The sequence below is a fragment of the Triturus cristatus genome, chromosome 9 (genome assembly GCF_964204655.1).
Source record: "Triturus cristatus chromosome 9, aTriCri1.1, whole genome shotgun sequence".
In the NCBI taxonomy this organism is placed as follows: Eukaryota; Metazoa; Chordata; class Amphibia; order Caudata; family Salamandridae; genus Triturus; species Triturus cristatus.
Window position 1 is genome coordinate 819491706 of NC_140592.1, and position 19173 is coordinate 819510878.

The following is a 19173-nucleotide window of genomic DNA, read 5'->3' on the forward strand; positions in this document are numbered from 1 at the left end:
CTCACTGTAGAGGTTCCAATGGGAGGACTCAGTTGCCCAGCATGCATTGGTGTTGCAGGCAGCGCGAGATGCCTTACACCTGTGAGGCGAAGGAGGAGCAAGTGACCACGTGAGTAGGAGTGGCCACAGTCTTCTACATCCACATAAGGGACCCCCAGGAACAGCGAGGCAGCTGAAACGGGCACTGATGAGGCCATCAAAGGCTGAAACGCGTCTGCCCAGCGTTTCAGGGACATTGCATTACCAACGCAGAAAATCAATAAAGCCGCTGTTTTTTTCCCCCGGAGCTGTGTCACACTCTTTTTTGAGTAAAAGGGAGGCTGGACGTTGTGTTTTTGCCAACTTGCAGGTGCTGGCCAAGTGACACGCCCTCTCGGTCTGGAGGAACGCGCCTGACCTGCAACTTTTGTGGTAGTATTCAATACAGCGCGTACCCCCCCCCGGTGTGTGATTCCCATTTGGAGGCAACTGACACAAGGGGAGAGAGGAGGCAAATTGCGTTTGCCTGAGAAGGGGGACGAAGAACGGACTTACCTGCAATCCGGCTACTGCGGCGTGGGACTACCGTCCAACAACGTTTGGAGGCATCACTTGCTGATTTGGTAACCCTCTCACTGTAGAGGTTCCAATGGGAGGACTCAGTTGCCCAGCATGCATTGATGTTGCAGGCAGCGCGATATGCCTTACACCTGTGAGGCGAAGGAGGGGCAAGTGACCACGTGAGTAGGAGTGGCCACAGTCTTCTACATCGACATAAGGGACCCCCAGGAACAGCGAGGCAGCTGAAACAGGCACTGATGAGGCCATCAAAGGCTGAAACGTGTCTGCCCAGCGTTTCAGGGACATTGCATTACCAGCGCAGAAAATCAATAAAGCCGCTGTTTTTGCCCCCGGAGCTGTGTCACACTCTTTTTTGAGTAAAAGGGAGGCTGGACGTTGTGTTTTTGCCAGCTTGCAGGTGCTGACCAAGTGACACGCCCTCTCGGTCTGGAGGAACGCGCCTGACCTGCAACTTTTGTGGCAGTATTCAATACAGCGCGTACCCCCCCAGGTGTGTGGTTCCCATTTGGAGGCAACTGACACAAGGGGAGAGAGGAGGCAAATTGCGTTTGCCTGAGAAGGGGGACGAAGAACGGACTTACCTGCAATCCGGGTACTGCGGCGTGGGACTACCGTCCAACAACGTTTGGAGGCATCACTTGCTGCTTTGGTAACCCTCTCACTGTAGAGGTTCCAATGGGAGGACTCAGTTGCCCAGCATGCATTGGTGTTGCAGGCAGCGCGAGATGCCTTACACCTGTGAGGCGAAGGAGGGGCAAGTGACCACGTGAGTAGGAGTGACCACTTTCTTCTACATCGATATAAGGGACCCCCAGGAACAGCGAGGCAGCTGAAACGGGCACTGATGAGGCCATCAAAGGCTGAAACGCGTCTGCCCAGCATTTCAGGGACATTGCATTACCAGCGCAGAAAATCAATAAAGCCGCTGTTTTTTCCCCCGGAGCTGTGTCACACTCTTTTTGGAGGAAAAGGGAGGCTGGACGTTGTGTTTTTGCCAGCTTGCAGGTGCTGGCCAAGTGACACGCCCTGTCGGTCTGGAGGAATGCGCCTGACCTGCAAATTTTGTGGTAGTATTCAATACAGCGCGTACCCCCCCCCCCCGGTGTGTGATTCCCATTTGGAGGCAACTGACACAAGGGGAGAGAGGAGGCAAATTGCGTTTGCCTGAGAAGGGGGACGAAGAACGGACTTACCTGCAATCCGGCTACTGCGGCGTGGGACTACCGTCCAACAACGTTTGGAGGCATCACTTGCTGCTTTGGTAACCCTCTCACTGTAGAGGTTCCAATGGGAGGACTCAGTTGCCCAGCATGCATTGGTGTTGCAGGCAGCGCGAGATGCCTTACACCTGTGAGGCGAAGGAGGGGCAAGTGACCACGTGAGTAGGAGTGGCCACAGTCTTCTACATAGACATAAGGGACCCCCAGGAACAGCGAGGCAGCTGAAACGGGCACTGTTGAGGCCATCAAAGGCTGAAACGCATCTGCCCAGCGTTTCAGGGACATTGCATTACCAGCGCAGAAAATCAATAAAGCCGCTGTTTTTTCCCCCGGAGCTGTGTCACACTCTTTTTTGAGTAAAAGGGAGGCTGGACGTTGTGTTTTTGCCAGCTTGCAGGTGCTGGCCAAGTGACACGCCCTCTCGGTCTGGAGGAACGCGCCTGACCTGCAACTTTTGTGGTAGTATTCAATACAGCGCGTACCCCCCCCGGTGTGTGATTCCCATTTGGAGGCAACTGACACAAGGGGAGAGAGGAGGCAAATTGCGTTTGCCTGAGAAGGGGGACGAAGAACGGACTTACCTGCAATCCGGCTACTGCGGCGTGGGACTACCGTCCAACAACGTTTGGAGGCATCACTTGCTGCTTTGGTAACCCTCTCACTGTAGAGGTTCCAATGGGAGGACTCAGTTGCCCAGCATGCATTGGTGTTGCAGGCAGCGCGAGATGCCTTACACCTGTGAGGCGAAGGAGGGGCAAGTGACCACGTGAGTAGGAGTGGCCACAGTCTTCTACATCGACATAAGGGACCCCCAGGAACAGCGAGGCAGCTGAAACGGGCACTGATGAGGCCATCAAAGGCTGAAACGCGTCTGCCCAGCGTTTCAGGGACATTGCATTACCAGCGCAGAAAATCAATAAAGCTGCTGTTTTTTCCCCCGGAGCTGTGTCACACTCTTTTTTGAGTAAAAGGGAGGCTGGACGTTGTGTTTTTGCCAGCTTGCAGGTGCTGGCCAAGTGACACGCCCTCTCGGTCTGGAGGAACGCGCCTGACCTGCAACTTTTGTGGTAGTATTCAATACAGCGCGTACCCCCCCCCCCCCGGTGTGTGATTCCCATTTGGAGGCAACTGACACAAGGGGAGAGAGGAGGCAAATTGCGTTTGCCTGAGAAGGGGGACGAAGAACGGACTTACCTGTAATCCGGCTACTGCAGCGTGGGACTACCGTCCAACAACGTTTGGAGGCATCACTTGCTGCTTTGGTAACCCTCTCACTGTAGAGGTTCCAATGGGAGGACTCAGTTGCCCAGCATGCATTGGTGTTGCAGGCAGCGCGAGATGCCTTACACCTGTGAGGCGAAGGAGGGGCAAGTGACCACGTGAGTAGGAGTGGCCACAGTCTTCTACATCGACATAAGGGACCCCCAGGAACAGCGAGGCAGCTGAAACGGGCACTGATGAGGCCATCAAAGGCTGAGACGCGTCTGCCCAGCGTTTCAGGGACATTGCATTACCAGCGCAGAAAATCAATAAAGCCGCTGTTTTTTCCCCCAGAGCTGTGTCACACTCTTTTTTGAATAAAAGGGAGGCTGGACGTTGTGTTTTTGCCAGCTTGCAGGTGCTGGCCAAGTGACACGCCCTCTCGGTCTGGAGGAATGCGCCTGACCTGCAAATTTTGTGGTAGTATTCAATACAGCGCGTACCCCCCCCCCGGTGTGTGATTCCCATTTGGAGGCAACTGACACAAGGGGAGAGAGGAGGCAAATTGCGTTTGCCTGAGAAGGGGGACGAAGAACGGACTTACCTGCAATCCGGCTACTGCGGCGTGGGACTACCGTCCAACAACGTTTGGAGGCATCACTTGCTGCTTTGGTAACCCTCTCACTGTAGAGGTTCCAATGGGAGGACTCAGTTGCCCAGCATGCATTGGTGTTGCAGGCAGCGCGAGATGCCTTACACCTGTGAGGCGAAGGAGGGGCAAGTGACCACGTGAGTAGGAGTGGCCACAGTCTTCTACATAGACATAAGGGACCCCCAGGAACAGCGAGGCAGCTGAAACGGGCACTGTTGAGGCCATCAAAGGCTGAAACGCATCTGCCCAGCGTTTCAGGGACATTGCATTACCAGCGCAGAAAATCAATAAAGACGCTGTTTTTTCCCCCGGAGCTGTGTCACACTCTTTTTTGAGTAAAAGGGAGGCTGGACGTTGTGTTTTTGCCAGCTTGCAGGTGCTGGCCAAGTGACACGCCCTCTCGGTCTGGAGGAACGCGCCTGACCTGCAACTTTTGTGGTAGTATTCAATACAGCGCGTACCCCCCCCAGTGTGTGATTCCCATTTGGAGGCAACTGACACAAGGGGAGAGAGGAGGCAAATTGCGTTTGCCTGAGAAGGGGGACGAAGAACGGACTTACCTGCAATCCGGCTACTGCGGCGTGGGACTACCGTCCAACAACGTTTGGAGGCATCACTTGCTGCTTTGGTAACCCTCTCACTGTAGAGGTTCCAATGGGAGGACTCAGTTGCCCAGCATGCATTGGTGTTGCAGGCAGCGCGAGATGCCTTACACCTGCGAGGCGAAGGAGGGGCAAGTGACCACGTGAGTAGGAGTGGCCACAGTCTTCTACATCGACATAAGGGACCCCCAGGAACAGCGAGGCAGCTGAAACGGGCACTGATGAGGCCATCAAAGGCTGAAACGCGTCTGCCCAGCGTTTCAGGGACATTGCATTACCAGCGCAGAAAATCAATAAAGCTGCTGTTTTTTCCCCCGGAGCTGTGTCACACTCTTTTTTGAGTAAAAGGGAGGCTGGACGTTGTGTTTTTGCCAGCTTGCAGGTGCTGGCCAAGTGACACGCCCTCTCGGTCTGGAGGAACGCGCCTGACCTGCAACTTTTGTGGTAGTATTCAATACAGCGCGTACCCCCCCCCCCGGTGTGTGATTCCCATTTGGAGGCAACTGACACAAGGGGAGAGAGGAGGCAAATTGCGTTTGCCTGAGAAGGGGGACGAAGAACGGACTTACCTGTAATCCGGCTACTGCAGCGTGGGACTACCGTCCAACAACGTTTGGAGGCATCACTTGCTGCTTTGGTAACCCTCTCACTGTAGAGGTTCCAATGGGAGGACTCAGTTGCCCAGCATGCATTAGTGTTGCAGGCAGCGCGAGATGCCTTACACCTGTGAGGCGAAGGAGGGGCAAGTGACCACGTGAGTAGGAGTGGCCACAGTCTTCTACATCGACATAAGGGACCCCCAGGAACAGCGAGGCAGCTGAAACGGGCACTGATGAGGCCATCAAAGGCTGAGACGCGTCTGCCCAGCGTTTCAGGGACATTGCATTACCAGCGCAGAAAATCAATAAAGCCGCTGTTTTTTCCCCCAGAGCTGTGTCACACTCTTTTTTTAATAAAAGGGAGGCTGGACGTTGTGTTTTTGCCAGCTTGCAGGTGCTGGCCAAGTGACACGCCCTCTCGGTCTGGAGGAACGCGCCTGACCTGCAACTTTTGTGGTAGTATTCAATACAGCGCGTACCCCCCACCCCCCGGTGTGTGATTCCCATTTGGAGGCAACTGACACAAGGGGAGAGAGGAGGCAAATTGCGTTTGCCTGAGAAGGGGTACGAAGAACGGACTTACCTGCAATCCGGCTACTGCGGCGTGGGACTACCGTCCAACAACGTTTGGAGGCATCACTTGTTGCTTTGGTAACCCTCTCACTGTAGAGGTTCCAATGGGAGGACTCAGTTGCCCAGCATGCATTGGTGTTGCAGGCAGCGCGAGATGCCTTACACCTGTGAGGCGAAGGAGGGGCAAGTGACCACGTGAGTAGGAGTGGCCACAGTCTTCTACATCGACATAAGGGACCCCCAGGAACAGCGAGGCAGCTGAAACGGGCACTGATGAGGCCATCAAAGTCTGAAACGCGTCTGCCCAGCGTTTCAGGGACATTGCATTACCAGCGCAGAAAATCAATAAAGCCGCTGTTTTTTCCCCCGGAGCTGTGTCACACTCTTTTTTGAGTAAAAGGGAGGCTGGACGTTATATATATATATATATATATATATATATATATATATATATATATATATATATATATATATATATATATATATATATATATATATATATATTCACTGAAAAAACCATAGGTTTCAGGGGTGTTATAGTTAGCTGGACATTTCACTCGTACAAAACCATAGAAATTCCTCCGTTATAGTTAGTTCTGCTAACTATAACTCGCGTGCCTGCAATGCACTGCTGATCATGTCACATATTACATCATTCATGACATGGTCAGTGACATCACTGATGACATCTCAAATGACATCACTGATGACATCATCCAGTGAACGTGGTTTAGTTTGAAATTTATATATGTATTATACATATACCAATCTGTATTGAAGATTGAGTGGATATATAACTGTCTGGATGGAGGATTTAGTAGCTGTGTGACGGCTTAAGTGGGTAATTAAAAGTGTCTCACTTAATACATGGATTAGTAACTAAACTATGTGAATGTGTGCATCACTGTCTCTGTTGTTGTATAACATGCTGCATCAGTTGGTCACTAACTACATGACTGTGTATATTAGTTATTGATTAGTTGGGTGAGTATTTGGATGGGACACTGAGTTTGTGTGTGGTTGGATGGGGTGTGTGTAACTCCTTGTCCTGCTGCAAGTGTTGCTCACTGCCCCTTTATTTATAGCTGAGGCATGAACGGTTATATTAGAAAAGTGAATATTAGATTGGTTCACTATAGCTAGTACAGCTCGGAAACAGTGAGCAATGGTTGCTTCTTTCTGTGTATGAGCTTTGCTGTCTGAAAATAAAAGCATTAACTTTGAGAAATATTTGGTTAAATGAATTCATTTTGTGCCTTGCAGGCATATACACAGAAGCTCAGCTCTGCTCTGCTCTGCACTGCACAAGCACAGACCATCATGATACAGACCAAGGTGCTCTCAAATGTGATGCTCCAGCAGGGCAGACTAGTACCTCATTTCATCTTTCTCAGCACGTGTTACAGACAGATCTCTGGAGCAGGTGCTTAAGTCACTAAGAGAAACGCAAAGGTGGAAGAGTGAATGACTATGCGAGTTTTGACAGCTTGTTCACTCAGGTGATATTCCATGTGTTCATCCTGAAAGCCTTGCTGCTGCCACTCTGAGACCTGCTGTTTGTGTCTATTCTTTGGTTTGCCTCATATTGAGAAGTAGCGGTTACCTAGTAGATCATTATATTTTGGAGCAGCCCAGCCACCTCCTAAGTAACTATATTCTAAACAGGCACACAGTTACCATAATCTTTGAAAAGGTTTTGAATGTGACCCCATCAGGGGCTGGACAATCACAGCCTCAGTGGTACACCTGTTCAATATGTTGAGGGTCATCACTGATGGGAAATACTGGCTTGCAAAATGTTGGGACGCATGATCTGAAAATACTAATTTCAAGATGTTATTTATGCTTAATTGTGGATTCAACACTAGAAAATGGCCTCTGTAAACTTTCGTGCTATCACTATTTAAAAAAAAAAAAGAATTGAATTGATGGTTCACCTTCAAATTGGAGTAGCCACTGACCTGCTTTGTTCACGATTAAACTGTATTCTCGTTTTCCATAACAGTGTAATTGTACCACAACCAAGACTTTAAGAGCACAGCCTCACTTCTTTCTAATACAATCCAGATTTTTCACAGATAAAAGCCAGGCGTCATTGTTCATTTTATGACAAATCGAAATCAAGGCCCTGATGTATCAATGCATTTCTCCATAGACAGAGAGGGCTTGATTTACCCATGATTTGCGTTGTGTTTGCGTCACAAAAGTGACACAGGCAACCACCAATTTGTTTTTGTTATTTACTTTCCAGCTGGAAAGTTGCCTAAAAGCAACGCAAAGCAGCTTAAGGCACTGCTTTGCCTTATTCAGCATCAAGGAGGGGCGTTATATGGGTTCTCCCATGCAAACACCCATACTTTTTGACGCAAAACCCTAGTGACCAAAAATTTGAGACATGGTTTTGGTAAAAAATGACACATTTGGATCAGACAGAAAAAGTAATACTTTCTAAAATGTAATTTTCAAATAGTAACATAATATACGACTTCACCATTAAGTTGATTTTGAAATTACTATTAAAATGAGTCCTTGTATCATTTTTCTAGCTGCTCCAAAACTGAAGTTAAGCATTATACTATGTTACAATGGAACCCAATATTTTTCCAATGTGAGTGTGAGACTCACCACAATGAAAGGCAACTTTGGAGCTTTTTTGCTGCCAGGACAAGTAAAACATGGACTATTTATGTCTCATCTTTTTGAATACTATACAACCTGACCTATGGGCATTTAGAGCTACCTTATGGGTGACTAAAAAGGAATTAGGCATGGCAAAAGTTTTATTTTGGCAAGTTGCAAGGGCAGGCCTGGAGACATTCTCTGCATTGCCACTGTATTGGTAGTTCAGTATGTGCTGCAGTCCACTAATGGCATTTAACTTACAGGCCCGTGGTACACTTTTGGACCATATACTAGGGACTCATAGATAAGTTAAATGTTCCAATCAGGAGAGTAGTCAATTTCGAAATTTTTTGGGGGTCATAGCACATGCACTGAGGCCTGGTTAGCAAAGACCAGTGCACAAAAACAACACAAAAAAATCCAGCAAATATTGGTGGTGACCACGCAAAAAGGGTCATTTTCCTGCAGCCATTATCACTGTGAAAGTAGACGTTAGGGGCCTCATTAATCTGAAATGACCATTTCCCATTTACTATGCGAGAGATCAGCGAGCCTATGCAGTAGGGTAGCGCTGCTACCTCACCACTCATCCATGCAGTGGTGTAGCCAATGTGTCATTCACCACAGTGTAAGGAAGGTAATGGACACCCAAGCCACATTTTGAACTGTGAAATACAGCAATAATCCTGAGTGAGTGGGCACCTTGGGCCTCTGAGCCACAGTGCCACTATACTTGCTGTACTAATGGAAGCTATGCCTCTGACTCACTCTCTAGTGTAATGGGCAGAGAGGGACAAAATAACACATTCAGTCTTGTGGTCCAAATTGTAAGTGACTTTATGGCAACCTCGATGAATATGGACCTCTACGCTTTACAGTTTGTGACCATGAAGTTTGAGTAGGTACCACCTGCAGGTGCAGAGGATGTTGGTATGTGTTATCGGAAATTAGGGACTGGAGACTGTTGCTGAAAACTGTTTGTACAGTAGGGGCAGACCTCTTGTAGATGTTGACAGAAGGAATTGCAGAAGGAGGAGGAGTGTCTCTGAATAGCTGCAAAGTGGAGGTAAAAAGTCCTCAAATTAGGAAGTGCTGGAGAAGGTTACTAATCTTCATGCTTCCATGGATGGCATGAACCTCTCACAAGATGAGGAATGGGGAAGTGGCACCTGGGAAACCTCTGATATTTGTGTGCATTTAAATCCTAACAAGAATGCCAAATGGAAATTTAAGAGAACTTTCAATCAAACCACTTCCTCTTATTGTACTGACCTAACTTCAATTGGCTACATTCAAATTCTTCAGAGTCATGTGGAGTCTGATTCTAATGTGGGTACTTCAGTTGGATCTGCAGGTGTGAACGGCTCAGGACCAATATTTCTTTGTGCAGTGCAAGGCCAAGGCAAGTCCAAAAACACCCTGACCTACTTTCCCTTAGTGACATAGTTGTGGTTATTTTGACACCCCAGGGTGTTTTTCAACTCAAACACCACCTATGCTGGTGATATGTCCCTGACACAAACTCTGTTGTTTATAATCCCAACAGAGTTTAAATGCAGTCTATCACATTCTAACCACATGTCAAAAAGGGAATCATAAAGAGCGATTATAGTGAAAAAAATGGTGTAAATCTGGTTCCACTGGGTTTGTGACACACAGTACATAGAAAGTGACTTCATGGTGCAAGTGAAGCTTTAAACAGCCATGGAGTCGATTTGTGCAGTCCTGATCCTTGCGGCTGTTCTCAGATTTGCTCTAGAACAATCTGGTACCCAGACCATTTAACTGAAAGTTTTCTGGAACTATTAGGGGGCATGGGGATATTTCTGTGTCTGTGGGAAGAGAGGAATACCCGAGAAGCTTCAGCATGGCATCTATAAGAAATAAGGTCAGAATTTGTTCTCCCTACTTGTCAGGCTATCAGTAAGTGCACAAATCTTGGAGACAGAAACAAATTACAAATAAAAAAATCCCTTTACTACTACATTTTCAAACATCAACTTGTCCATTCAGCCCTAAAGTTATAATTTTTTTCAGTCCATTTCCCCCCCCCCTTGCATTCCCTACTCTGTGATGGTCCTCAAATTAATGCATTGTGTAGATAAATTGACTCAATCACATTTGCTGCTTTAAAAAAAAGTGTGGCATTAATTAATGAGACTCTGAATAAACAGTGGCCAGGAGAATCATAAAATAAACATGGGCACCTAATGTACACTTTGGTGGGCAAAAGTCTTGATTTACAAGTGTGAATTCATGTTTTATGAAAGAAGAAGTATCCTCACAGCAGTTAGGAGTGGCCATTTAAAGACAAAAATGAACACCCGCAAACTGGTGGTTATTTATACACTTTTGGAAGCTACATTCCCATTCTGCAGAAGGAAGGGTTTTCTCCACCAGGAAAAATATGTTCCCAGTTAGGAATTTTTAACATAGCAGGAATTTCTGCATGTATAAATGTAAACCTGCTACATTTATTCACGAGTAGTGCTGGAATTATGTGCCTGCTGCTACTTTCCTGGAGGGATGCTTCTCAGAATATCGATCACAATAATGCCGATCTGCAACAATATAGACTTCATGATATTGATTTGCACAATCTCGCTAAGAAAAGCATACATAGTGGAATGTAAATTTACTGTTTCAACTCTATCTTGGCAATATTGTGCATGTGAATATCTTGGTGATAGATTTTATGAGAATTCTAAGAAAACAATGTGAATTTAATTCAAATGTATGGACAAACATAAATGTATGTTTTTCCTTTGTGAATTGTGTCGTGTTTATACAATCTTCATAAAGACAAAAGAACTAGAGTACATCTCCTATCAAGAAAGTATTTACCTTGGTCTGAATTAGAGTTTTAGAGGCACCAGCTTTGAAGCCGTTCAACTTGGGAGGAGGCACTAGGGCTTCGATTTTGTTGCTACTTTCAGTAATTGGATCTAGCTCTGCCGTTGCATCCTAAACAAAATGAAAAACATTAGCAAAACACTTTCAGATAGACCTTCATTATTGTCACATTGCATTATCTCAGGGTCGTATGAGAGAACTCTTTTTAAGCCAGTAACTTTTGTAAGACTTATTTCGGAGAGAAAAACGAGATGAACAGGGTAAATCAGAAGTAGGTGATTCACTGTAATTTGTCTTATAAGATTGTAACTACTTGCAGAATGGTAGACATTGGGGGATTTTGATAAGTTCTAATAACATAAAAGTACTTCATAGAAGACTGTCAGCACACCCATGTAATTTAGAAATATACGTTTTGGTTTATTATTCCAGGTTGCCTTTCTGATCACTGTCAGTCATGCAATTATGAAGGATGTATGATGATACAACGCTTACCATCACAACGCGGTATGTTACATCGCGGTCGTGACAACGCAAGTCATTACATCGACTTGCGTTGGAGGGCGCTGGATTTAGGAATAGTGCGAATTGCTATTCCAACTCCAGTCTACGTACAGTAGGGAAGGTGTTGGAATAGTAATTCACACTATTCCTTAGTCTAGAGCGCCCTCCAGTGCAAGTCGGTGTAACGACTTGCGTTGTCACGACCGCGATGTAACCATACCGCGTTGTAATGGTTGCGTGGTAAAGGATGTTTCCCAATTATGAACATTCCACTTTTAAAAACCGAAATAATAAATAATGAAATAATACTAATCGCATTAACAATCTGCAATCATTGCACTCTACAAAAATTCCTCCCAACAACCTGTTTCTGATTTATGAAAACCAATGATATGAGGTATTGTTTTAAATTTGTGAGATAACAGTTACTGGGATTAGTGCAATATCATCTGCAGCGGCACTGCTACCCAGGTAAAACAGATAGTTGCCCTAGCCTCTTCTTTTACAGCAAGAAAACAAATGTAGGTCAAGATCTTTTCCACCACTTTTGTTTGCAGTGGGCATGGAAAGAGATTACTTTAATTAAAATGAACTAATGTCAGATAGGCCGGGCTACAATATTTATTTATTTTTTCTAAGCAATTGCTTATGACAGTAGTCACTTCGTATTACTCTATCAACTTTCTAGTCCAGTCTGGCTGAAAAACATAACATTATATTTAAAGCACATGTTACCTAGCTCATTGGTACTCATTTTATCGACCTCAGATAGATGAAAGGCTAAGTGGACCCCCCAGGATTTGAACATGTGACCATGAGGTCGAACACAGGCCCCTGTAGTGAATGCATTAGTCCACTGAGCCACCAGACCCAGATAATGTTCAGATGGTCGCGTAGCTGTCACTCTCCTCAAACCGAGACTGCAATCTTCACACGTTTTGGATTTACTTTGAAAGGGCTTATCACAATTGCCATGACGGTATCTTCAAAATGTTTCAGGTAAACTAGTTAATGAAACACTTACAGTTTCCAGGTTGCAAAGCTACAGAGAGACTGCAACCAATGGAAAGACAAAGGACAATTGGGCAATACAGCAAAGAAGGAAATACCTTTTGTCTGGAATCTACTCCAAGAGCTTGAAGGAGGTTGTTGCGCGACTCTCTGCAAGAGTATTCCAAACCTGGCGAAATCCTTGCATCATGGACCATTCTCCAAACGTTCGAAAACTCCATGCTGAAAAATAAACAGGCGGAAAATCAAGTTAATCTGCAGTTCAATCCTTTGAGCGGACTAAACATTTGTTAAATTCCAAGGCATACCATGTGATTTACTAACCAATCAGTCCCTGTTTAGCTGCAAATAACTAAAGGAGGCTGGAAAGAACATTAAAATGTGTTGCAAGCATGTTTGTGCCCCTACATTTCGAACATGGAAATGCCCTTTCACAAAACTATCAGCAAACTTCAAGCGACATACAGTGGTTTGCCAGAGAACATTTGGTCTGTTACACAGTCACTATCCTCCTATAAGCAGTTCAGACTTGATACAATAAACAGATTATTGAGCCTGCAGACATTACTTACATCAGAAGGCTGTGTGTAGTGGGGGTTCGGAAAAATGTGCATCTTAAAAACAAACGATAAATTCACTGAAAGAAACACGGTTAGAAACAGATATGGATCAGGCTCAAAAACATGACCACTGAAATTCGCCAGTTATGCTTTCTGCCGCACACAACACTAAAGGTAGGCGATAAATTCTGCTCTGCCGGCGGAGTTGGCTCAGATTTGGCCACTCTGCGTTATGCATGTAATGCAGAGTTCCAGCCAAATTCCGCCAACCGCTGCGCCGCTGAGTTTTTTTTCGCTCGCGGCTTATCAATGATACGTTGGCGAACATGAGCAAGATTTGTTGTCCCCTAGCGAGAAGTTCAGTCACTAGGAGGGCATCAGTAGAGACTTCCTAAATGCAGAAGGTCGCGACGATTCGTGCTCAGAAAGCTGCTGATCGAGTAGAAAATCTACTTAAGCAGCAGAAAAATCAACTCGAGAAGCAGCGCCCTGTGGTACGTCACGTGGTGACGTTCACGCTGATTTTTCAGCGCGGATCAAACTCCCGGTGCTAAAGTCAGCGCAAGAAGTACGACATGCCTAATTCCGCCCATTCATGGAACTCCATAGAATATTGCAGAGTTTTCTTTAACTCTTTGGAATTAAGTGGAGTGAAACTCTGCCAGTTACGCCCACCCTTACACAACACACAACACAACTCATGCTGCCCGCCATGTGCAAAGCACCTATCTGCTAATGGCACAGTCAAAAAAGACACTCGAGCAGGAATGGAACATGCTGGGCTGCATTATTTCGGGCATGCTTTGTGTGCAACATAGATGGTGAATTTCAGTGGTTTAAGAGTCCAAGCTAGATTCATGGCATTTCTCACGTGTATTTATTTAAAAAAAAGATATTTATCCAAAACCAGGATGGAAGGGGTTACATTTGGGTAGAAAGGTGAAATAATTTTAAGGTGTTAGTGTGACTACGAGAGTTGTTTCCCTGTGTAAAGTACTTGTTACAGGTAATCTATGAGGCAGTAAAAATTGTTTTTGTCTTGGCCATTTTGCTGGATTGTGGTAATAAACTTGAATTTGAACTTCACATTTTTTTCTAATAAATAAGTGAATATGTATTTATTAGAACGCTTGCTCCAAATAACACCAGATAACATGAGTTATTCGGCTACATTTCTTTTCACTGCCCTTTCTTTTTTTTTTATAAACAATTTTATTGTTTTAACAGAATGCAAACACCATTGACACGACATTGCATAATACCAATATTGACGCATTACAGTTGGAGGAACACAGACATTGCAGGCAGACCCTACCCTCCCGCAGTGAGTACAGAACATTGTGTAGAAGGAACATGCTACTCCACGGCACCCAGCCATTTGCCCCACACCCTCCGGTATTTCTTAGGACAACCCCCTGCCTCATACATGGGTTTTTCTTGTGCCACACACCAATCCACCCCCCTTCACCATTTATCAGAACTTGGTGGTGTAGGGAGTTTCCAGGAGGCGACTATATCCCGTTTTGCCACGAACATGGCTGTATTGTAGAATAATTTCTCGTTCCTGGGCCCGTCTAGTCCATCTGTAATCCCTAAGAGGGAGTGAAGTGGATCGTGGGAACCTCCCACCCCAGGACCTCGGACAACTCATTTTCAATCTCTACCCAGAACTGCGCCAGTCGGGGACATGCCCATACCATGTGGAAGAAGTCGGCTGGGTCTTGGCCACATCTTGTGCATGAGGCGGATGGGCAGAGGCCGGCTCGATGCAGGCTCTGTGGGGTTAGGTAGGCCGTGTGTATATAGTATAATTGAATCAGGCGGAGTTTGGCGGATGTGGTGACCATCTTGGGCGACATGAGGGCATCTCACCAGTCCTCCTCATCCAGGGGACCCACCCACCCCACCCATTGGTCCCTGAGTCGGTCGAGCGAAGTCGGGGTATTGTTGACCAGCGTCTTGTAAATGCGGGAAATACCCCCCTTCCCCAGGTCACCCAACATGGTTCATGCCTCAGGGGGACTATATTCAGGGATCCTAGTGTCCTCAGGTAAATGTACGTGGAGGGCATATTGCAGTTGTAGATATTTGTAAAATTGTGATGAATGCAGGGAATATTTGGATTGGAGATCCTTAAAGGAGCGCATATGGCTGCTCGCCCACACGTCGCCAAGCTGAGAGATCCCAATAAGATCCCACTGTCGGAACCCCTGTAGCCCACTGACCTCCCGAACATTTGGTGTGCCGCCGTAAAGCAGCCCGCCAGGCTAAAAGCACGGAGCGTGTGATGTCAGGCAGTGTGGACGGGATGGATTCCCCGTACATTAGGGATTGGATTTGGGGCAGGCCGAGTTCACTTAGTTCAAGCATATAGGCTGGGTCTGACCACCCCTCCATTGAACCAGTCATGAATACTCAATAGACGAGTTGCTAGGTAGTAGAGGTATAAATGTGTCATCCCCATGCCCCCGTCGAATGATGGAATCTGACAGGTACGTAACGCCATCCGTGCCATGCCTCCCCCTATAAGAATTTAGTAGCCCTAGTGTCTATCTCCCGAACCACACCTGTGGAAAGCAAAAGGGGGTATTTTGGAGGACGTAGAGAAATCTGGGAAGAATCATCATTTTAAACAAGGCGACCCTCCCCAAAGGGTTCAACAGCAATGTCTGCCATCTGTGGAGATCCGCCTTAGTCTTCTTCACAAGTGGGGTGATATTAAGGGACCATTCCAATTCCGGGAGGAGCGTGACCCAATCCCCAAGATATTTAAAGGACTGACGCCGAAGCGGTATCCTAGACTGCCAGTCGAAACATTCTCTGGAGAGATGGAGCGGGACCAGGATCGACTTATTAGCATCCATGTGGAGGTCGGAGGTTTGTCCAAAAAAATGCAGGATCTGGAGACAACGAGGACCAGATTGAGCTGGGTCATTTAAGAAAAGCAAGACATCATCCGCATAGAGAACGATCTTATCCACTTTAGAGTTGGGCCACTCCCACCCCCGAACGAGACTCTAGGACCGAATCAGGGGCGTTAGGGGTTCCATCGCCAAAGCGAAGAGAAGAGGCGAGAGGGGGCATCCCTGCCTCGTTCCCCTTTGATTGGGGAAGGCATCAGAAAGAACCCCATTGACCAAGACGCTTGCCTGGGGCCGGGTATACAGTACCCCCACCAGCTGACGGAAGCTAGGACCGAAACCCATCGCTGCCAGCACATCGTCCAAGTACGTCCAGTCCACGAAGTCGAACCCCTTCTCAAAATCGATGAGAAGGAGCGCCAAATAAGGGGAAAGCACTTGGCGGTGAGCCAGGGCCAGGTGCAGCCGTCGGATGCAATGTCTGGTTCCTCGCTGGGGCATGAAACCGCACTGGTCCGGATGGACCAATGTGGTAAGGTAGGGCTTCAGCCGTTGGGCAAGAATTGCAGCGTACAATTTAACGTCCGTGTTAATAAGGGAGATGGGACGATAGTCAGCACAATGGGGAGATGGCGGTTGTGCCTTTGGAAGGACAACGATAGTGGCTATATCTGTCTCGGGCGGGAAGGAACCTCTCTCCCAGGCCTCGGCATACAGGTTGGCGAAGCGGAGCACAAGGGCCTCACGGTATGTTGCATAGTATTCCTGAGGGAGACCGTCCGGGCCAGGAGTCTTACCCGACGAGGTGGACGTGATAGCTTCGTTAATCTCGTCGTGCAAAATTGGGCGGTCAAGGTCGGCTTGGGCAGTAGAGTCTAGCTGAGGGAGGTGGGCACCCGTCTCGCCCATCAGCTCACAGAGCGTCTGTGTCAGGGTCCGTTTGGCATAGAGTTGGTGGTAGAAGGCGGCGAATGCGCCAGCCATAGCCACCGGGGACTGCTGCATCAACCCCCCCCGATCCAGTATCTCTGGAATAATGCGGTTCGCTCTGGGGTATGTGGCAAGCCTATGTAAGATTGTGTCATTTTTATCACCCCAACCATAACTCTGGCCACGGAAGATCTCCACAGGTGCCTGGCTGCTTCCAGCGAGAGTTGCTTAATTTCATTCCGAATACTCGTGAGGCGCCTCTCCTGAGCCGCGTCGCCATCCGTGGAGGGGGAGCGCTCAAGGCGTAGGGCCTGTGCCTCCAGTGAGGTGATCTGCAACAGGTGGGCCCAACGCCGCCGTTGGACATGACCTTTGGCGAAGCCACGAATAGTGGCCTTGCCCGCCTCCCACAGGGTACCCAGGAAAGGAACCGAACACGCATTAGTGACGAAGTAATGCTTCAGCTCCACTCCCGCCGCCTTCTGGAGTTCCTTGTCTTGAAGAAACCAGGCATTCAACCGTTACATTGGGCGGGAGTTGGGGGGAGGAGTCCCTGTACTAAGGAGCAGCGGGGAATAGTCAGAGATACCTCTCAGAAGTATGTGGACATCTTGGATTATGGTGCAGTCCATAGATGGAATAAAGATTGATGTGAAGCGTAGGTGTGCGTGAACTGTTTAGCGCGTGGATGCCGGATTCGCCATGCGTCGCAAAGGCCAAGGGATTCAGCCCAATTTGTTAATTGTTTTGCCTGCGCCAGCCTGGAAGTAGACGGGGTGCCCATCGTATCAAGAAGCGGGGAGGAGACCGCCCCCAATGACGGTGGGCCCCAGGGGAGGGTGGGCAGCAGAGCGGTGGATTGTTTTAGAGTCGCGGTGAGCATCGAGGGGGTGAGTACATGGATACAAGGTTAAGGGGGGTGCCCCCGTGAGTACCGCAAACGATCACGAACGTGCCTTGTGGGTCGTGAATAACTTGCGTCAGCACAAAGGGAAGGATGCGCTTCAATATTATGGCCACGCTACGAGAACCTCGTGCAAAGCCCGAGTGCCAAAACCTAACATAGCCATAACACGCTAGAAAGGCGCAGTGGTTACCCATCAGGTGTGTCTCCTGAAGCAAAAGCGCATCTATGTTGAGGCGTTGTGCATAGCGCAATACGGACGTTCGCTTGTGGCGGTCTTAGAGGCCATTTACGTTCCAGGATAAAATATGGAGGACTGCTTTCGGAGATGGTATATCACTCATAGGGGCTGGAGGTCGTTACAATGGTTCATTGGGCCTTGGAAAGCCAGTGGCAAATGCGGGCCTGGAGCAGATGTGAAAGCGCTCTGCTGGGAAGGACCATGTATAGTGGACCCATATAACAGAGAGTCCAAGTGCCGAGTGAGCGGTGGTGCAGCAAAACAACATAAAACTGAACTAAACATTGGGAGCACACATTCCTGGCTCTCCACAACAACAAATAAAACCCCCTACCCAACCAAACCCACCCCCTACCCCTACCCCCGCCCTATACTTCGGGAACGGAAGCATCTGTCGACCCCCTTGGAACTAAACCAAACTAAAACGTTCGTATTGGTTGTGTGGAGGACCCCTCCAGAAGAACGGATAATCAGTGCATCGGCTTTAATGTTGTAAATATTCATAAGGACATACCAAAAGTATAATGACTGCTACCCCTCCCATGGTGGACATACGTTAAAGTCTAACTGCGTTGCCATTAAAGAGTAGGTGTACGGGAAAGGTCTGAGTCCGCCTGGGCCATCGGTAGAGACATGCCTGTTGAGCTCTCGGAGGAGCGATGCCTGTTGCGGGGCCGAGAGCCCAACCGGCTGGAGGAGTTCCTAGGGTCTGGAGCCACCGCACTCAAGGACCTGAGTGCCAATGTTCATGATTGGTGCCCCCTGCGCGACCGCGTCTGACGCCGGCGCTGGCGTCCCGGCGATCTCTGCCCCTTGGGCTGCGACTCCCCGTGGTCCGGGGAGGAGACACGTTGTTGGCAGAGAGGTCATTCCTCCGTCAGCAATGTCCAAGCCGCCTGGGGTGAATCAAAGAATTGTGTCTTGCCTTGGAAAATGACTTGAAGGCGTGCCGGGAATTGAAGTTGGTATTGTAGGCCCATGGCGCGCAGCTTTTTCTTGACTTACGTGTAGGAGCGCCGGAGGTCCTGGACCTCCCTGGTGTAGTCCGGGAATATCATGATAACGTGATTTTGAAACTTGAGGAGCCCAGCCACCCGAGCGATGGTGTCTCGGTCTTTGAAGTTGAGAACTTTGAGGATAATAGGGCAGGGTGCGGCACCGGGAGAAGGCTTGGGTGCCAGGGACCCGTGTGCCCTTTCTACTACAAACCATGTAGACAGGGCCTCTCCCGGCATCCACGTCCTGAACTAATCTTCAACAAAGGTGGCGGCTTGACCCGC

At 47.9% G+C, this 19173-nt stretch overlaps 1 protein-coding gene across 1 annotated transcript in view; it reads right to left on the reverse strand.

The window, feature by feature from the left end:
* CLBA1 (clathrin binding box of aftiphilin containing 1) overlaps positions 1-19173 on the reverse strand; it is a 116523-nt gene that overhangs the window by 41544 nt on the left and 55806 nt on the right. Inside the window, exons 4-5 of the mRNA XM_085626233.1 lie at positions 12496-12619; positions 10874-10993 (exon numbers count right to left, since the gene is read on the reverse strand). Coding sequence (XP_085482359.1) covers positions 10874-10993; positions 12496-12619 — 244 coding nt within the window. The remainder of the gene's footprint in view (positions 1-10873; positions 10994-12495; positions 12620-19173) is intronic.